Here is a 22019-nt window from a genome sequence, read left to right as displayed (position 1 = left end):
AATTCACCTGGAGATAGGAGGGACAGAAAATTAAAATCCCCTATAATAACACGCGAATTTTAATAGGTTTGGACAGTGGATTTTCCCATGGACCTCATCCTAGGTAAATAAACAAACAAACAAACAGACAAAATGGTTTTCATACTCATGGAATCCATAGCCCCTTTAAATTGAAATTGCAGGCTATCACGGGAGCAAATTTCCAAAATTCACCTCATTTACCAGAACATCCAATTGGGGATTTGGGCTACCAAATCGCTGGTCAGGCAATCCTGGTTTTCAATGGAAAAGGGACCTGGTTGACAACAATTGAAATATCGATTATTTCTGCTGGGTGCTCTCGAGATAAAGTACTGAGTTTGACATTTTCGGAGCATGAAGGGAAAAAGGGTAAAATAAAAACGGAAATTCTGACAAAACTATAATATATAGACCCACACGATGTGCCTTACAGAGGTGGGAAATATCTTTCTTAGCAAACTATATTAGTTTGAGACGCTAAAAAATGAATTCCGTAAAAAGCTCGCGGGCGAACTAAAGGAATCTATCACACTAAAAGACAAAATATGATGCTTGAATTTTAACACCAGGATTTAAAAAAAAATGTATATCCAAGCACCAAGTTTTTTAACTGACATTACTGAAGAAAAAAAAAATATTGCTTTATATTTGACCGAGAAAATAAATTTTATAGCAAAAGGTGTATCTCTGAATTGTGCTGATTTTAACATGTATCGATCGACTTTTAGCGCGACTATGCATTTCTAAAGAATTGGTTGTCCAGCGTATAGACTGTAAAGACAATGCATCCAGGGAAAAGATGAGGTGTCCTTGGAGCTGGAATAGATAATAGTAAGCCTACTGACCTTGTAGGCCACTTACACTATCTCATTTGCATGGCAGAATGACCCGTCCATTTATCCTCCTCCGCAGCCAATTTTGTTCTGCTCATATGTACTGAAGAGCCCAATTTGGAGTCCGAAAAACTTAGGCTGCGCTCTCAGCTAGAGTTCGACGTCGCATTGTGCTAGAAATAATTTTAAAAGCATTACATTTATAGTGCACTGGAAAACCAGAATTTGTTTCATAAATGATAGCAAAGTACAAAAAACAAACAAACAAACAAACAAAAAACACACCAAAAAACAGATCCACATGTGTACATATAAATGGAAAGAGAAATTGGTTTCAAATGTTAGCTTTTACTGTCAGATATGTTCCCCTTTTAATTTTGAGCCGAACAAGTGAGGTAAAGCATAGAAAATTGGAATTTACTACTAGCGCCCATGCATGTTACTCCCGCACACCGACATCGCCTGGCTAATAATTATTTGGTGCAGCAGAGACACTAAAATGAACGGGATCGATACACGTGAATTGCTATGCACGATTTTGATCAGACGAAAATCTTCGGATACCGGGTTAGAAAATGATGAATATCTCCCGTAAATGATTTTGTCTCAAGAAACCAGATCTGGTCTCATGCACTTGAAAATACGTGTTGAACAGATATGATAGTCGTTAGTTTGCGCTTTGAGAAAAGGCCGTGAGTCTTGAACTCAAAATCTGACCAAAATTGTAATTCCCGGGTTGTAATTTTATATTGCGTTGGTCCTGTAGGCCTATGGACTACAGCACGCAGGCTATAATCTGCACTCACTACTCCAGTGACCATTGACCGCAATGTCGTATACAAGCTTACTCACACAGCGAGAAATCAATTACCCCGGCTATTGTCAGTAGCCTTAGTCAGGTCACTTGGCTAATTATATGCGTCTCATAAGGTCGGAATAAAATGACCTTTCGTGGCTGTGGATTCAACCTACCATGGCGATTCCTACCATGGAGATATCGGGGCGATGACACTGTGTCCCGCGGTTGTAATACGGTACGATCCCCGGGGTGTGTGTGTGTATGTGTATCCCGCACGACGGTACGTACTGTGCATATACGTGTTCGACTAATATTTCCATCGATCGTAATAATAAACGCCGGTTCCATCGTTTTATTCAAAATCTCAGATTTTGACAAATCTACAGCACCTAAAGTCTTGATTTTTGCAGAGTGTCTTTATTGACTAAAGTACATTGCAATCGTGCAAAAACCAGAATTAAAATTTTTTGAGGGCTTTAATAGATTTAAAGAAACATACGGATCTAATGAACCATTGGTGCCATAATAGCAGGCTTTATTAGTTGTATATACTGTATTGTCATAATACCAATATTTGTGATAATATATAGGCCTAATGAGTAATATTTAGCACATCTTTTAAACTGTACAGTCCATATGCACAAACGAATACTGATCTTTATGATATTCAGGTTTTTGTATTACTCATATCGACCAGCAGGCCTGCTACGTTGCCAAGTCATTTTTTTGTAATTTTGAGAACAAAGAACAAAATGTGGTTCAATCATGCATCAGTCACGTAATCACTCTGCTGATTATTTCTGATTATTCCCTTGTATCATTATCATTTGTTCTTGTGCAAAGATTGGTGAATAATGTGTTTAAATGCATGCTTGAACCACATTTTGTATTTTGTTCTCAAAATAAAAAATGACTTAGGCAAAAAGCGTAGCAGGCTGACCGTCGGCGATATGTCACCGAGCAGGTCATATGTCTTGACCTTCTCCTACTGTATTTGTTCATCTGTGTATGGAGAACAGAACATTGTAACTCAGAATACAATACGGAATAAATGCTATTCCTCATCGTGACATCATCCAAGCAGCAAAGTTCATTTCCCATTGAAAAAGCGTTATCCGACGGATATGCAGTCGATCATTCTGCTTCATTAATTGTATTTTATTTAAGCGGGTACAATTCACTTTTTCGGTAAATCCAATAACGTCACTGGGCGGGAAAAAACCTCATGTACTTTTTGCCCTTGAACATGGATTATTAAGCAAACCATTCAATATAAAGTCTACACCTACAATGCTTTTAATGGCTAAAAGTCAATATGAGGTGTTACTTGCATGTACTTTTGGCCCTTAGGTCTATGGATGAAGCAACCTCTTCAATATAAAGTCTACACCTACAATGCTTTATCCATGTTCAAGAGCCAAAAGTATATATATAATGGGGTTTTCCGCCCAGCGACGATAAGCCTTTATGTTTTGACACCTGATCACGGCCTTGCATGATGGCATTGAAATGCGATGTAACGATGTGCACATCGGTGTGACGTCAAATGATGACATCACGCAAAGGCTTATGGGATTTACCGAAACGGTGAAGCCGAGGTGTTAGTTCAATATTAAAAAAATATACGATTTCTTCTAACAAAACCAAAATTTACTCACTAGTTTGACGGTTTCGCTTTTCATGGTCGAAAAGCATCATCAGAATAATGATTGATGATCACTTCTTCCGGTTGGACGATTCCTGACCACAGAGGGTGTAGAACTGTCACTCAGTAGAGGATCATATACGTGACTTAGATAGTGTGCCCCCTCGTCCCTGTTCATGACGTTGGGTCCTCTTCTACGAATCCATATTGATTCCTTGATGCGTCTTATATTTGCATTACACTCCTTGCTAAGGATTTTTGAATTGTCCCAATCTATTACGTGGTTCTGTTGCACTGCATGGTCTGCAATAGCCGATTTTGATTGTTCAGTTTCTGACTGTTTGCGTGCTTGACGCGTGTAGTTTTGATTTGTCTTTTCCACCCTCATAGTTTCTTTTTGATGTTCTTTGAGTCGCGTTGCAAACTTCCTTCCGGTCTCACCCACATAGGTGTGGTTACAATTGGTACAAGGTATCTCGTAGACGCAATCCGTGCTGTTATTGGGGTCAACCTTGTCCTTGGGGTGGACTAAAAGTTTGCGGAGGTTAGTGTTTGGCTTCATGGCTGTGGCTGCCATGCTTTCTGAATATCCTATTGGCTTTTTCCGCAAGCCCTTCCACGTAAGGAATGACAACTAGTCCTTTAGTTTGGATGTCAGTGTCCACACTATCTAAGTCACGTATATGATCCTCTACTGAGTGACAGTTCTACACCCTCTGTGGTCGAGAATCGTCCAACCGGAAGAAGTGATCATCAATCATCAATATTCTGATGATGCTTTTTGACCATGAAAAGCGAAACCGTCAAACTAGTGAGTAAATTTTGGTTTTGTTTAGAAGAAATCGTATATTTATTTATCTTCAAACCTGATGAATCTATTCAGTTAGTTCAATATTGTTATAAAAATATTTCTACTGATGATCCATGTTAACATTGGCTATAATAAGCTATATTTATTTAAGCGGATACAAATTAGTAAAATTTCTTTTTTTATACGTATGACGAATTTCGAGATAAAATCAAGATGCATTATGGGCATTGTATAAATAAATATTGTTAATATTGTCAAAATATCGGAAGTCTTCCCGAGAAAAAACACCGTGTTAAAAAATATTATTCCAAACTTTGTCCTTGACTGTAGGCCTAATCATGCAGGTGCGTAGCAAGAGCCTCGGGGCACATGGACAAGAGCTGTTTGGGGCCCTTTTAACATGTATCCTTTCAGCCCTATCCCTAAACCACGGTTTTGCTCGGGGCCCCTGGACCCATTGGGCCCCTAGACCTCATCTACCCTGTCCACCCGTTTGCTACGCCTCTGCATGACCCAAAAGGCTATTTACACAACTTTGTTCTGCCCAGCTTTCCAGAAAATGACCTTCGCCTGAGGTAATTAGTTGTCAAATAATGACATTTGGTAATGGGTGCCATGCGGAGTGCATGGAAGCATTTTATGGACACAATTATAATGGTTGGATGATGCCCCTGTCATACTTCCATGCCTTGCCGCTGCGGCAAGCGGAATGACGTATTAGCCAATTGACCTTTTTGGGAAATCCCATAATTCATTTAGACCCGAAATGTCCTCATTTCACATCACGCCGACTTGCAATGCGCAGTAACCATGGTAACGATGTTTGATAAACGATGTGCGCATCGGCGTGACGTCAAATGACGACATCTCTGGTCTATCCGCAAATGCTTATGGGATTTACCGAAAAGGTCAATGACAAGCCTTGATAGTGCCCGTTTGTCTGCAATGCGTGGCCGGCGCCACTCAACGGCAAGCGGCATGGCAGTATGCAACAAGCATTATCCTCCTTTCTTTTGTAGCTGAACGTTGGTAAAATGTCACAAACTGTTTAAGGGGTGTAGCGTATTGTCAATATTTAAGAACACTAAACACATAACGAGAATTTTCCCATCATTTCCGTTTTCGTTCTTGTTTTCTCGAGTCTTACTGCGCGAATAACCGAGACCGTAGAAATAAGCTCCTTCTCCTGGTTTGCACATAGAGTCTATCTTTCCTCCAGTGATTTATGGTAAACACGACAGATAATATTAAAGTTCCGCTTAAGATAGCAGCACCAGCAAAATTGAATGGAATATCATAACCTCCTGTGGCGTCAAACAAAACTCCTGAGAGGAAAACAAAGAAAGTTTGTATTAAGAATCAAAAGTTGTCACGATAGTCCTGTCATTGAAACTCCTACCTTAAACAGAGACTCGCAGGTCGATTGTGACATTCCTATTCTTTTTAAGAAAAGGAGTCTAGCTTAATTATTGTGCATAAATTGAAGCGCCCCAAACGAGCTCAACACACTAACAATTATTACTGGTACGTTAAAGTATGCCCGCTTGGGCTTTGGTAAAAAGAATCCTCAATATTATAAGGGGAACATGTCAAAAATTCAAGAGGGTCTTCAGGATTCAAACAGTATCGCTGTTAAGCTGCTGGTTCTCTCACAGCTACGGTGCTCCCGGGGTGGAGGCACTTAACACAAATGACCATATGGGTATGCTCCTCCAGAAAGACATCTCTTTTTGGATTTTCGATAGCCCCCTAAATTTGACCAAAATATAGCTCCGAGAGACCTTTAATTTTCAAAGTTCCAGCTCTAACCCCTAAATCACTCATTTCCTTTTTCAGGTGATTTTGTTCAAAAAGCCATGAAAGACCCTTGATTTTGACTGTTCGCAGCTCCAAAAGATCCCCCTTTACCGGTACAACGACAGCTCCAAAAGACAAAACTTCATGATGTGCCCTCTGGGCGGGTGTCCTAGTTAGAATAACAACAGGGCAGTGTCGCTTCCAAGCTCTTTCAGATTTTATATTCCTTTCACTCGTATTCATTTCAAGTTGATCTTACCTGCTGATACACCTCCAATCGTGTTGGCTACATAAAATACCAATGTCCCGAATGACAATGCCGCAGCAGCTTCATTGTTGGACACCTGTAACTTCATCATAGCAAACATAAGCGAATTTGCGATGCCATGGTTGAAGCCAAATAACACCGAGTACGCGCACAACAGCCGGAATGTATCCATAGGTGGATTCATGAAGCTTAGAACTCCTGTGACTCCGAAACTAATTGTAAACATTGTCTGCCGACCGACCCATTTCCTGTCTATCACAAACCCATGTCCTGCACGTCCCACGAAACTCGCCATACCGACGAGTGTGAGCAATAAAGCCGCGTCATTTTGTGAAACTCCGGCGTTCACTGCTCTAGCCACCAGATGGATAGAGGTAACGAACCACCCAAACCCCCCAGCAAATGTAGCGGCTACTGTGCATAGGTATAAAGAGTTTGTGAATAGAGTAGACAAACCATAAGTAACCTTCACGAATGAAGCAAATCTAATGATATAAGATCTGATATTCGACAAAAGGTTCCATTTTGAGGTTACAGGTTTATCGGTAGATTCGTCACGGAATAAAACTGTCGTGATCTTAGATGAAACCAAAATGCTGTCAAACATGTGAAGACTTGTGGTACTAGTCCATATTTCTTTAGTATCTGGGTTTAGTTCTTTAAAAATGGTTTTAGGTTCTTCGTGATAGTGAGTGAAACTCGGTCTTGCGAAACTTGGTCTTGTCTGTAAAGTTTCTGCTCTTTTAGGAGATATTCGTGGTTTTAGAAGAGCTGCGGTGACGAACATGTGAGAAATCATTGCAGATTGGATTAGCATGGCACCACGCCAGCCATATTCCTATGGAAAGAAAATATATAATAAACAAGATAATTATGAAGAGTTTGTTTCCAAAAGGAATTAACTGCAATAGCTGCCTTGTGTCACATTTTCTGGTATATTTTAACATTTTAAAGTTTAAATGACATAACGATTGGAATGGATATGTTTGTAACTCTAACTTATTTTCTAACTATTTGCAATATCATTTTGTCGGACACTCCCCGGTCTCACCTATAATATCATTAACATGGTGAATGGTTCAATGCACATTATTTTGACTCGTGATTGTGGAATTGATTGATCATCATCATTATCATCATCATCATCATCATCATCATCATCATCATCGTCATCATCATCATCATCATCATCATCATCATCATCATCATCATCGTCATCATCATCATCATCATCGTCGTCGTCGTCGTCGTCGGTGTCACCAACATTCATCATCGTTGTCATCATCAATAACCGTCGTTGTCATCGTCGGTGTCACCAACTTTCATCATCGTTGTCATCATCATTATCATCATCATCATCATCATCATCATCATCATCATCATCATCATCATCAATATTATCATCATCATCATCATCATCATCATCATCATCATCAATGACCACAACAGCAACCAAATAACGACAGTCACAAGAACAGCAACAACAGCTACAGTTACAGCAATAGCAAAAACGTTAATTCTTATTCAACATTCTTAATTTCATCATACCTCTATAAGCATTTGTGTTAATCGTGGGACGACTATTTGCGCACAACTAAACCCACAGAATGCAATGCTGTTTGCCAACACATATCTCCTGTGGAAATACTGTCCCAACATCACCAGGCTTGGACTCCATACAAGTGAACTTCCCATACCTGTAAAAAAAGGGCTAAAGTCACTATGGAACACAATGGCCTCATCCAAATGGCATAGTTCAATAACCTCAATTAAACAATCATAGTGCAAAATTTGACGTCAATTTGAAGAGTAATGAGTTTTGTACCCAAATTTTCAAAGGTCATTCAATGAATATGCAAATGTATTGGGGTTAACGAACTGTGCCTTGATATTTGAGCATGTTGTGGATTCTAGTGAGTGACTGGGTATATCTTGTTGGTGACCGTAACTACCCTTACCCAACTTTTGCCTACGTTTTTAGCGGGTTCGCCGAACAAGCTTGGAACTGTCAAGCTTGAATCGTCAGGAGAAGCTCTGACCTCTTCAAGACAATGTGACTAAGAATGAGACATGTAGGCCGCCCCTTGCCTATCATGGCTCTGAAAAGAGCCGTTCACTATATACTGCCCCTTGTCAACAGAGAAAAAGTAGACCTCGCCTCTCTCACCTACCCTTACCCAGTTGACATTTACTCTAAGACAAATAATAAAGGTCCATAGAATTTTTTTGTCCTCTTATCCTATAACACCTTTCTAAAATGATTCTATATACCTAATTGATTATAATGAAACCAAATAAAGAACCAAGAAAGTTATGTAAGCTTTAACCCCTCTTGTCCTCGTTTCTTTAAAGAACCATTTTTGAACTCTAGTTAAGTCAACAGTTTAGAACTATTTCGTTGAGGGATCAAAAATGAGAAAAAAAAATGGTTCGTTTGGAACCAATACCCTACTGGATGTGGCACTGCATGAATTCGAACCCTTAACTTATGCTGTGTTAGATTGGGCATTACAAAGCCCTTTGATCTGTCATACGACTACTAGAGATACATTATGTTCACAAGGTACAAACGAACGATAAATTTTAAACAAACAAATAAACAAACAAACAATGTTTATCAAGCACACAAACAAATCTTCTTACCTAGCATGACACCGAGTGTAATGTAGAGATGGGTAACAGTTTGTGAGAACGCTGCCAATATTACCCCAGTAAATGTTATAGCACTCCCAAGCAGGGCAACTCTTCGGGATCCGAACCGCGTACACAACGCTCCGGCAACAGGACCTTGAAAAGAAAAAGATTTCAATAAAGTTATTTACCGAAAGGAATCCAACCGAGTCATCAGAATTTCGGGAAAATGCCCGATTTTGAGTGAATCACCCAAAAAATTGGATTTAACACCAAAAGGTTTTGAACCACGCTGATCTTTTGAACAATGTCCAAACACATTAGTAGAGTTCCAAAATGGATTTTTTTTGCCTAAGTTTGTCAATTTTGGGGTGCTGATTTCAAAAAAGTAAGGTACCATTTTTTTCAATGGCGTCTTTGGTCGCCATTTTGATTTTCAAAATGGCCGCTATTTTTTTATTATATTTTGTCCTATAGGTGCTTTGCCGAAATCACGGGATGCCGAACAGACGGTTCTGCCGAAATCCCGGGATTTAGGCAAGCGAGATGAGGAGAGAAAAATAACGTGCATGTGCTGACACTGCCAGAGAACATATCGTGTGATGGCGTGATTGCGTGCTCTGTATCTACAGGATGTACTGTACAACTTTAGGAAAAGGAATGAGTATAATAGGGGCCTATTTGAGACGATTGATTCTTTGAGCCAAATTTGGGAAAAAATAGCCTATTAGTTTTGGTGAAAAAAATAAAATAACGTGTTTTCCCCAATTTTTTTGGGGTGGGAACAGAATAAATATTCAGTATTTTTTTACTAATTTTTGAAAACTAGACATAAATATCTATGACTATCACACGTGTTGTTGAAAAATTTTCACCAAAAACTGGTTGAAAAATGCACAATTTAACCAAAAAATATCATTAAAAAGCATGATTTTCACCCAAAGTTCAACCATTTTTGTTGGAAGTTGATCGAAATTCAAGAAAATAATTATAAAAAAGTCCTAGATATTTATATTTCGTTTAATAAATAAATAAAATTACCCCAATTCAGAAGTTACATTGTAAATCTTGGAAATCCCATTTGACGAACCCCAACAACGTATAGGCCTACCTTGACACCCCAACATTTATAAATGCAACATGTATCCTTAAACCCCAACAATACCCTTAAACGTACTCCAACAGATACACTCTTAATGTAGTTTATCGCAACACCCCACCTGCACCCGAATGCACCATTTAATAAATTCCAATAGGCCTACAGCAACAGTACGGCAGATATTATGGCAAACCTGCCGAAATCCCGGGCACTCCCGTGATTTCGGCAGCTGCCGAAATCCCGGGGTTTCGGCAACAAATTTCAAATCCGTGATTTCGGCAGGTTTTTGCTGGAATCCGGGATTTCGGCAATCCCGTGATTTCGGCGCAACTTATCTCAGCTTCTGAGCAACATAGAAGAATAAAATGGTGGCAATACCCATGTTTGTGATACCAGAGATTCCATTAAAACCATTGTCTTACTTGTAGCTAAATTTGGTTAGGCCGCCATCTTGGATTTCAAAATGACCGCCATTTTTCATTATAGTTTGTCCTATATCTCAGCTTCTGAGCAACATAGAAAAATACAAATGGTTGCAAGTCTTGGTTTATCCTATATTTCCTGAATTGGTAATATCTATTCCCTATATTCATGACAATATGCTTATTATCAAAATAATTACTAACAATTAAAACATGATTTGACTCAAAAGTTTATAATGCTTTGAACAAGATAATTTCATTCATAAAAAGTTCCCCAGTTCATACTTGGTATTTAACTAAAGCCTGCTACAGTAAAACTTAACGATACACAAAATAATGGCATTTGGAATAAATCTCAACTCAGCTATAAACAGGAAATCCCCTGATGCTATTCCCATTTCCACCACCTATGCTCAGTTTAAAGGGTGTAGTATGACCGAGATGTGGACATGAGATTCTCAAGCTATAAAGTTCAAGATCAAGGCATAACTGAAGATTGATGTCCAATTTAATATCTCTCCTACTTCTGCCAGGCCTAATGTCAAAAGGTCGGTCCGGTATGCCCATAGACCCCTATACTGAACCGAGAGCAGTATATTTATAACATTGTACATTCCTGAAATTGCACAGAAGTGGGGGGGGTACTTACTCGAAAGAAAATATAATCATCAACAGTCAATTATGCTACAAATTAGCCCCATTACCACTCTCAAATTAGGTAAGATTATGGAGGGTGGGTTAGCTATACTACCCTATTCAAAAGACAGTTAAGATGTTGTCTGCACAGGTATTAAACTTGAGTCTTCGTAAAACTAATTTTGGTAAAAGAAAAGCATGTTACATTAGCTCGATACTTTATGTTATTTTTGATAATTGTTATGAAAAAGATTAGCAAATATATTTTTCAAAAATTAGAATGCTTGACTTTTAATTAGTATTTGTACAAGGCTTGAGCTTGAATGTTACAGCACATTTTTTTGGCCCTTTATTTCCACTTGACCAACTATTAAAAGTTGACTTTCATTGCCAGTTATAACTAACTGAAGGATTAGGATTGAGTTATGTTTCATTTAGCAAAACCAAGATAATATATATTTTCAGCGCTGTATTTTCTGAACTCGGGACTACTTACTTGCCAATCCAGCCAACGCAGGAGTCAATGATATCGCCCAGCTTACTTCTGTAGCAGTGGCGTCAAAATACGTCATCCATTCCACAAAAACACAGACAATGAAAATATACATCCAAATAAAACAAACATCAAAATGAATAAGCCGACCACTATCATCCAGCCCCATCCACCCTCTGGGAAATCGGATATCCCCTCCTTCTTATCCGTTAAGGTTGCCGCAAAAGTTGTTGCTTCTGCCGCAAATTTTATCGCTAATGCTGTATCTTTTGGTGATAGCGATGGTTCCCTATCATCATCGTCGTCAAGCGTTTCAGAATCCCAACTGCTTTCTGCGTTTTCCTCTTTATCTTTCACCGTCGGAGCAAATTTTAAATCTTTTGTTGGAGATTCTATCTGTTGATGACAGTTCATTGTATCATCTGATGCAGGTGAAGTAGTTTTATCACCACCATCACCACTACCACCACCACCATCATCTTCATCTTTCAGACTGAGTGTGGTTCCATCTTCTGCCGCTACCGTAAGATCAGTCATTGGTAGTGATGCACAGCCTTCTTCAGGTTCTATCAAATCTAACTTGCCTTGATTCTGGACTTCCATTATTATCTGTTTTACAAGGTCTTATTTTTCTAAAAGTTGCAGGTGTAACGTGTAAGCCCACCTAGATTTCAGAGGCAAATCCTATGATGTAGGTGATTCACTACATGTACTCCCCGCGTAAATTGTACTCCAGTCCTTTCCAAAATATTTTGTTTTATGAAACACGTGAAAGATGCCTCACGTCGTCGGAAGCGATAAAGCAATTCAATAACCTCGCTGATTGCAGTATTTGATACTACAAATGTTTATACTTCATTGGATGATATGATATGTCTTGCCGAAATAAAGTTACAAGCTTTTAAAAAATGATAAATTGTCGGATTCCAAAAGTTCCAGTACCATGGTACCCTTATAAAAGAATGCAAAGTCATGCCTAAAGCTGAATTTATACTCCATCGTTGAGCGACGAGCGATTGGTATTTGACCAAAGGTCGAGCGCTTTTCGCCAGGCAACAAAAATCACTATAATTGGTTAAAAACGAATCGCCAATGCTCAGCGATATAGTATAACTTTAGCTTTACTGGGGAATATCGCTTCTCGGTTTATAGAAAGCGGTTCTCGAAAGAAATGGCGCAGCGCTAATTAGGGAGTATAATAGCGCTAATTAGCGTAGTATTTATCGTCCGATAATACCGGGTCCAAATTTTGCAACCGGGAAAATTTGTTCGCTTCATATGAATAACTTTGCCTAATTACTAGTTTACACACATATGGCAATTCAGCTGTTGATTTCCCACCTGTTAGTCTTGTTTCCCCACATGAAGTTGGTGTACCTTGCTCTTTTTCTTTCCTTCGGTTGAGCGTTATTCAAAAATGAGTTAAGGGACGCACCATTAGATTAGATATGATCGGGGGAGGGGCTATAGGGAGTTAGGGCCAGGCAGAATCTTTTTTCGTCTGACTAGTGGGTGAATTTTTTTTTTTTTTAAACCCCATAGCCCCTCCTACTGATAATATCTAATGGTACGTCCCTAAGTTACTATCGAGCAGGACTAAACCACCAGTGCCCAATTGAGTACCTGCTGTGCCTGCAAGCGTGAGGGGTCAATTATTATTAGGGGCTGTGCAATAATTATGTGTACCCCCGGGGTGGTGAATTCTCAAACACGGATGGGATCATTTATTAGTTTTTCAAACAAAACATCATGTACAACCAAATTTTAGGCTTAAACAGCTAAATGTGATATCATCCTAATGTATGCAGATGCTTTTGAGTCATTCTCAACTTTAATTTCCCCCTTTTACAAAATTATTCACTTTCGACGTGCCAAAAAACCTTTTCCCCCTCTTTCGACGTGCCAAAATATCTTTGCCCCCCCTTTGCACACTAAGATTTTGGGGAACCCTAATTTATAACCTTAAATTGTCTTATCATTATAATGCGAGCGTAGCGATAAGGTAATTTTGCATATTTGAACGTGTTCCTAATGTTTTTTTCTATACCTTTTTAGGGCATAATATAGAAACGATGCCCAAAATATCTGTGCCAAAAATTGCTTCCCCCCTTCGACCTGCCATAAATTGCTTGACACCCCCCCCCCCTTTTGACCATTTTTGCACCACCCCTTACGCAGCACGTGGAGCGTACGTTTTAATGTACGTTTTCGTGTCTGGCCTCAAGGGACCAGAGGCATATAGTGTTGGAATTAAATCCCCAGGGAGTTCCAGTGCAGCATTTCTAGAAGTTATCAGTTATAACACAGCTGAAGATAATACATACAGCTTCAAAATTATATGAATATAGTCATGTGTTGCCATAATATTAATGTACTACATTATATTGCTGTATTTCTTTTAATAATGTTCCTCAGAACTTGACGCGATGATGATATGAAATAATTTGAAACTATTGTTTTCTCTCTAAAACTCAACGCTAATTGTATTGCACGAATTGTGAAGCACGCTGGTAAAATAATGCACTTCATTTCACAAAGTGATCATTGACATACTGAGACAGAGACGGCAGAGGTGGGATTTGACCAGCCTGGATTTAGTATATAAGACATGACTCTTTAGGGTAAGGCGGTTATGGTGTCATAAATTTAGTAGGAAGAATTGTGGCCATAATAGGTTCATAGGTCAAAGCTAGAAAGTACAATATAATAAATCAGAATTTATTACATATTATTAACCGCATGTGCACGGGGGACACACTGAATTTTGGTCAAGTGGGTGTAAGGGGTTTTGCTTTGCAACAAAGCTCATAATTATTATGTAGATTTTAGTTCTCCCCGTTTATACAATATGCATTTATGGCCATGTGTTTTGAACTCGCCACCCTTAGCGTTACATCACAAATATTATGAATTTTTACACCAATCAAGTTTCAAATTAGAATATCTCCACAACTATCAACCCTAAACTAGCAAAAGTATACATTTTTTGGAAAGCTGAAGGCAAAAGCAATTTAAATATACACATTTCAACTCATTGTACAGGGTGACCTTGAAGTTATACAGGGTGGAATAAAAAAAATCCAAATAAAAAATGGGTCACTTAATGCATTGCTTATTACTAACTTGCAGTTCTAAACTGAAAGTAAAGAACATTGATTTGGTTAGAGGTTAGGGGGAGCCTACTGACTTTGGAAGAAAAAAAATCACAGCTGTTTGGTAATCTCGGAATACAGGGTGTCCCAAAATATGTTCAAATTTTTTACAATTCAACATATTTTGAACTGAAACATTTTACCCTAACCCATACAAAAAAGTAAGTCCATATTTAGATTCCTCATCAAATTTCCTCTCAGAAAATGTAAACTTTGATTATGATAGGATAAGTAATTAAAAAATTAGGGCAACTTTTAGATTTTGAAGACATCCGCATTGCTTACTACAGTGTTTATATGAAAACAGGTAGTTTTGCACATAAAAGTTTGCATTTCATAGACTAAACCAATCATAAAGAATTCAAAATGATTAAAAACAATTAGCAGAATAAATAATCTTTCAAAAGAGCTCTTAACCATGTCTGTAGCCCATATGGATGCAAAGATATGATCAGTTGATTCAACGCGCACACGCAAAATCTTCATTTCCCATAGACTTTGCACATACCGCCACCGCCTCATCCGCCACCGCCTCATCCCCCACCTCGGCCATTCTGAACTCAAACAACTCTAACTCCACTATCTTAGCTGATAAACAATTCTCCTTTGAGGTCTGTTAGGGCACACATTTAGCTACAACATGACACCAAACACACTTCAATACCTTTTGTTTAAGCAGAGATATAACAATTTGAACGAGTCTCGATTTGGAAAAGCGTAACAAAACCACCATTTTTGTGTGGCGAGTTCAAAACGCGTGGCCTTATATGTTCTGTCGCTGCTACACCATCAGGTTACATACCACTAATAGGCCTGGGCGATACATGGAAATACGTCGAGTAACTATTTGTTTGCATGGCATCTGAAAAGACTGCATTAAAATCGCTGAAATTGATCAAGTTATATAGCCAAAAAGGTACTTTTTAGGGTTTGATGCTTCAAAATGGTATATTTTCTCTCATTATATGACATTTTTGTTGGATAGTACCAAAATTCATACGCATGGCTTCGGTTTTTAGTAAATATTCGCCCTACCATATTGTAACTTTCAGCTTCGAGGGCGCACTGCCATTTTAAGGTGTTTACGGTTCAGTGCGTTAAAACAAGAAAAGTCTCAGGTCAACCTATGTTGAATTTTTGATCATTTGGCATCTAAATCATATAGTTTCACCTGATATTAGTGGCATTTAACTGTGAGAGTTCTGAATATGAGAAAATTCCACCCGAAATTAGTCATTTTCATTCCCATTGAAACCCGTGTAATACATAATTAGTGGTATTTAACCTATAGGAACACTGAATTCTATGGATCTGATCGTCATGAAGGCTTTTCTAGCTATTTTTGCTTACATTTCTCAATATTTAACTGTATTTGCCCTGGCAAAAAAACGTACATCTTCTTCGGCTACTAAGGTATGTTTTTAGAACCCGTTGAGGTAGTAACGGGTTTGGCATTAGTATTGAGTTTACGGCTGGTTTCTGTGATTTCAGGGCTTCTAAATTCAACAACCTTCCCTTGCCTGCGTTGCCTGCGTATACATATAGAAAGCTTAATGATGATGAAAAATCAATGTTGATCTCAAAAAAAATTGTGCAAGTAAAAAGCACCCTCTTTGGCAATTAGAAAATACCGTTGTGACATGATGCTTACATCAACGTCAAGGGCGCTGTCTTAGCTCTCAAATGTCGTTTGTTCTGTTCAATTTGCTTATCTTAATCTCGAGATATGTTTAGTTAACAATGACAGGGTAAAATCACAATTGTGCCACTTATAGCGAATTAGAGATAACGGGCCCTATTTTAAATTAGATAGGCCTTATAGCGGGCCTTATTTTTAATTAGAGATAGCGGGCTTTATTTAAATTTAGAGATAGCGAACCTTATTTGAAATTAGAGATAGCGAACCTTATTTGAAATTAGAGATAGCGAACCTTATTTGAAATTAGAGATAGCGGGCCTTATTTGAAATTAGAGATAGCGGGCCTATTTTGAAATTAGAGATACCGAACCTTATTTGAAATTAGAGATAGCGGGCCTTATTTGAAATTAGAGATAGCGGGCCTTATTTGAAATTATTGCCCCATCTTTTCTGATGTCATTCTTTAGTTCTCATACTGCAGTTACTGTCCGTTTTCCTATATACACAATACACAGTGCTCTTACCATTGACGCGTGACCTCTACAAATAGCGTGTGTTAGAAGTATGGGGATATAGTTAACGTCGCTGTGTGAAAAATAACCGGCCAATATTAAAAGTATTCTTCTAAAATTCTAGAAAATATAGTTTTGTAACATGTCCTAAATTATTAGCTAATTTAGATGTTTGAAAATATTCGTACTTTGGTGTTTTAGGAAGGATATGTAAACGACAGATAACACTAAAAATATGAAGAAATTATTTCCAAACCGTGTTAAGTCTGCAAACCACCATGCTTCTCATTTTCAAGAACACTGGTTAACAATAAGCATGCAGAGTTTTGTCTCATTTCGTAAACAAAAGCTCACACAGAATTGTTCTCTAGCGTTCGCTTTATAATCGTTCACCCAACTGAAACTATAATACCAGCTTATTGCTCCATTGTACATGTAAATCAGAAACATATGTTGTGTGTATTTAACCAGAGAAGATATGATTTAATCAGTTGAGCTGTTTTCAATGAGTGTTATCTTGGTTTAATAGCTTTTAATGGGGTTTAAGTCCTGCAAAGGTCGTGGTGAATTCTACTGTAGACATGACTGCATCATGTCGAGTCTTATTGCGCGTATAATTGAGAGCGTAGAAACAAGCTCCTTCTTCTAGTTTGCACGTTGAGTTTATCTTTCCTCCAGTGGTTTATGGTAAACACAATAGATAATATCAAAGTTCCGATTGAGATAGCAGCACCAGCAAAATAGAAAGGAATATCATAACCTCCGGTAGCGTCAAACAAAACTCCTGAGAGGAAAAAAAAGTTTGTACTAAGGTTAGCAACTAAATGTATTTTAAACTGTAGCGATTAGGTAGTTCACAGCATCTTGCAAATGGTAGTGAGCTTTGGCAAAAATTGCATTGAACATTTCATAGCGAACGAACGTGTAGAAGAATCAAATATCAGATATATTTAAGTAGTTCCTGTGGTTCTTAATTGAGTTATGTTCATAGGCCTGAAACAATAACACTTTTGTAAAACGTACATAACTTATTAACAACAATAAACCAAGCAAGTTTTCAAAGTATATGATTTGTAGAATGAACTTTGCAAAACATCAACGTGTTATTTTTAAATAATATATTGATTTAGATAATGAAAATCGAATTTGCTTCAACCAACAATACTTAGTCTACCTAAAGAATCAAAAGTTGTCACAGTCCTGTCATTGATATTCCTACCCAAAACGGTGACTCGCAGGTCGCTTGTGGCATTCCTACCCTTTTTCAAAGGAGCCTAGCTTAACATGTGCATCAAACGCCTCAAACGAGCTCAGCACAACAGCTGAATAATAATACGTCATTTTGATAACAATAAACTGGCCTCAAAAAGAAACTTATAATTTTTCACAAGGTCATATCTTAAAATCCTCTCCATAAAAATGACCAAACATTGCACACAGGATTACTTCAATACTCTACTCTAAACACTGGTCAGTAACCAAACAGTTGTCCAACTGACACAACAGCAAAATACACTGACATGGAACACCTTCCTGGACCACATTCACAGCCCAACAGATTTCTTTTGCTTGGTTCCAATTATTCGCCTTTACATGAACAAATAATAAACACAGGATTACTTCAATACTCTACTCTAAACACATGTCAGTAACCAAGCAGTTGTCCAACTGACACAACAGTAAAATGCACTGACACGGAACAGCTTCCGGGACCACATTCACAGGCGCGTAATTAGAACCCAGCAAAAGAAATCTGTTGGGATGTGAATGTGGTCCAGGAAGGTGTTCCATGTCAGTGCATTTTGCTGTTGTGTCAGTTGGATATATGCTTGGTTACTGACATGTGTTTAGAGTAGAGTATTGAAGTAATCATGTGTGTAATTTTTGTTCATTTTTATAGACATGATTTTAAGATATGACCTTGTGGAAAATTATACGTTTCTTTTTGAGGCCAGTTTAGGATATGTTAATTTAAGTTAGTGCCGCTTCCAGTTTTGATCCTTGATCAGGATCTTACCTGCTAATACACCTCCAATCGTGTTCGCTACAGCTAGTACCAATGTCCCAAATGACAATGCCGCAGCTGCTTTGTTGTTCGACACCTGTAACTTCATCATAGCAAACACAAGCGAATTTGCTATGCCATGATTAAGGTTATACTAAACTTTGCAATGATCGATCCAGAATGAGACTGCATGTAGCCCCCTTTAAAATTATCTATTTCTGGAAATAAATATCGTAGAGAGAAAACGCAAACTACGTCTAAAAGCTGAAAGTGTAAGGGTTATTATTATGCTTGAATTTTCCACTTGGCTCAAAAAGAAATGTACTTTTCAAACATTTCAATTTTTTTTCAATATCCGGAGCATCAAGATTTTTGGGAACACGGCCATAATTTCTCAGTGGAAGTGGCGATTTTGTTGGGAACTACGACGCACATTACAAACAAGTCAATAAAAGAATGTGCATATTCATTCTTGATATTGCTTGTCTCGATTTGTTTTAGTAAGCTTACATGTTTGCCGAATTTGAAGTAAAATGGCCTCCACTTGTATGTCGTTTTGTAACCAGTAATAACAATTCCGTGCACGATTTCATAGACAAAATTCTGACCTACATTATTTCTATAAACCCTCTTCTATATGCAGGTGCTATTTAAATTTTTATTTCGACAGCAGAAAATTGAGATATTTGCTATTTTTCCGACTCGCTGCTGTCAAATTGTCTAGTTTCGCGATAAAAAGATACAGCGAAATCAATTTTTTTTTAGAACCATTTCACCTCGTTTCGGCTTGTGCTTTGAAGTACAAACTTCAAAATTGATATAGTGATTCTATATTTCAAGCTGCGTCATACTGTGTTTTTCTTACCTCTGATTGTCGCTGCTCAAGGCCAAAATTCGAAATTTTTGGACAAAAGTGACACTCTCATTTTTTTTAAGCACGCTGTTTACGTATACGACGGGCTCTATTTGCCCGATAAAGTGGTGTTGCCGAGTTTGGATTTTAAAATATTTAGGTATTTTCTAGCTTAAAATCTAGCGCCAATGAACCTGGTGCATGGGAGGGAAAATGTTGGGGGGGGTAGTTAGGGCGCGAAAAAAATGTGCACATTTTCATGCTTGCTGCGCTTGCAACAGGTAGATATTTAGAAATCCATTTAAGGTATGGGTATGAAAATTGGGGATCCCAAAAAATTGGCATATAGGCCTAGGCCTAGGCCTATGCAAAGGGGTGGGGCATTTTGGCAGTCCAGGGGGTGCGGACAAGTGATTTTTGGCTGGCCGAGACGGGAGGCAAGCGATTTTTAGCGAGTCGCTTGGAAATTTTGGCTTATAATTAGTAGGCTAATACCGGTACTGATTGCACAGCCTTTCGATTTCGAGAACGCAATTTTTGGCAAGCCGGGGCCGGGGAGGGAATAAATTTTGGCATGTCGAAAGGGAGGAAGAATGACTTTACCTAGCACACATTAAAGGGCATTTCGTGATCCACAACCTCATACAACCCCATAGGCCTACGTCCTTTCTCACAAGTTAAGATTTTTATACCACTCATCCCGCTCTGGCCACATGTTTAGGAATTTTCACGCAGATCAATTCGTTAAGCAATGGAAAATATTGCCAAATTTGAATTTCGTTTTAAAAGCCTACTCCCCATTAAAAAAAACCCACTAATTTTGGGGGATTAAAAAAAAGTTCTGTAAAATGAAACAAAAGGCTGCCTCAATCTTAATTATTCATTTAAGGCCAGGCCTTCATTTCTGAAAATAGCGGGAGCTCAGTTAGTCCCTGTACTCAGGAGCTTGACAAGGAGCTCAATCATATAATATCAATATTAAACCATAGGAGCAGCTCAATAAATGCCATTGGTAAAATTATTAGGCCTACGATATTTTATTTGACTGTGATCCGTTTTAATAGGCTATATATACACTGTATATACCTTTAAAATTTCTAAAAATTGAACAAGCTCTAAATTTCTCATACGTCCAGCATAACCAAGGGCAACTGGGGGTGGGTGGGAAAGCCCCCTAGCTATGGCCATACCCGTAGTGGCGGAACCAGAATTTTTTTTCGCGGGGCATGGTGGGGGAAGTGAATTTGAGACGGGGGCACTTGGAAATCATTGCACTAAATTGCCGCAAAAAGTGGAAAATTACATAATTGTGGGGATCATTACCTAAAAACTGGGTGGGAAAGAAAAAATATTGGGGGAAATCCTGCCCCCCCCCCCCTAGCGGCGCCACTGCATATCCATCCATGATGCTAGAATGACGGAAGTTCTGGCGCTGAAATTCAATTTCAATATCACGAGTTTTTATCAGGGATTTTACCAAGGGAAGGCGATAGGTGTAGGATTTTGCTGATATACCAGGCAACCGAGAAAGGAACTGAGGTGTGGCTAAATAAGGGAGTGTTCATTATAAATATTTGCCATTATCATACTTTCGACGCCGAGAGCATAATTATTTGAAGCGTACATCGTGTCAGTCACATGGTCACATATTTTCTGTTGAAAGAGAAATGCACATGTCTCTGATTAGTTCGGGGATTTAGCTACTGCGCGCTGCGTGCTGGCCTGTTGTTGTCCCGGGTTGTTGTCGAGTGGAAATGGAAAATTTATGAATGAACTTCCGCAACTTTGCAACATCATCACGCAGCGGCGTAGCTGGGATTTTTTCCAGGAGGGGCAAGATTGTAGGCCCTATGGGGCGGGGCCCAAATCCACCAAATTTCCCACTGGGGGCGGGGGCCAAAATAGACAATTTTTGCCAGGCTTATTGATAATAATCGTATATGGTAGGCCTATTGAGCTGTATTGCATATCGTTTGGATTCCCCATCTCTCTGCCCCTCCTCTCACCCTCTCTTTTTTTCCTCTTCCCCCCCTCTTTCCCTCTTTTTTTCCTTGCATTAGGGGGCGGGGGCCCAAATAGGCAATTTTTGCAATTGCCCCCCCCGGCAGCTACGCTACTGTCATCACGGTAGACATACGCGGTAGCCTACAACTACAAGAAAGGTTTACAGACAAATATAGGTCTAGTAGGCCTATCAAAATGTTATATTTTTATATTTTCTGGTGGACTCGCGGAGAATATCATGTCATGGAGGTCCCGGCGCGGGGGTTGGGGGTCTCAAGGCATTTTGGTATGCCTACCCATGCTTGATTCCGGAAGGTTTTAGCAGGCCCGACCATAAAAACACCTCGGGCGGGTCTCTTCAAAACATTTGTACCGCGGGGATCAAAGTCACCCACATTT

The 22019-nt window shown here is 38.8% G+C and overlaps 2 protein-coding genes across 2 annotated transcripts in view; both read right to left on the bottom strand.

Annotated features, from left to right (window-relative positions):
* Positions 1-5252: 5252 nt before the first annotated feature.
* LOC140143815 (monocarboxylate transporter 2-like) lies at positions 5253-6469 on the bottom strand. The gene is made up of 2 exons (XM_072165628.1): positions 6166-6469; positions 5253-5434 (listed from the first exon to the last, which is right to left on the bottom strand). Exons 1-2 carry the CDS (start codon positions 6467-6469, stop codon positions 5253-5255), a joined length of 486 nt encoding a protein of 161 aa, XP_072021729.1.
* Positions 6470-17187: 10718 nt separating this feature from the next.
* The window catches only part of LOC140146677 (monocarboxylate transporter 13-like), a 46131-nt gene continuing 41299 nt past the window's right edge, over positions 17188-22019 (bottom strand). The window contains exon 5 of the mRNA XM_072168547.1: positions 17188-17542. Coding sequence (XP_072024648.1) covers positions 17361-17542 — 182 coding nt within the window. The 3' untranslated portion in view covers positions 17188-17360. The remainder of the gene's footprint in view (positions 17543-22019) is intronic.

This window comes from Amphiura filiformis, chromosome 2 (assembly GCF_039555335.1).
Source record: "Amphiura filiformis chromosome 2, Afil_fr2py, whole genome shotgun sequence".
NCBI classification, from domain to species: Eukaryota; Metazoa; Echinodermata; class Ophiuroidea; order Amphilepidida; family Amphiuridae; genus Amphiura; species Amphiura filiformis.
Note: the sequence above shows the minus strand (reverse complement) of the source record. Positions and strands in the feature narration are given on the sequence as shown.

What these genes read in the sequence shown, in the direction of transcription:
- LOC140143815 (XM_072165628.1), bottom strand. Translation starts at nt 6,469, where the DNA reads ATGGCGAGTTTCGTGGGACGTGCAGGACATGGGTTTGTGATAGACAGG. An exon ending in GATTGGAGGTGTATCAGCAG is followed by an intron (nt 5,435 to 6,165) that starts GTAAGATCAACT and finishes TTTTCCTCTCAG; the next exon opens with GAGTTTTGTTTGACGCCACA.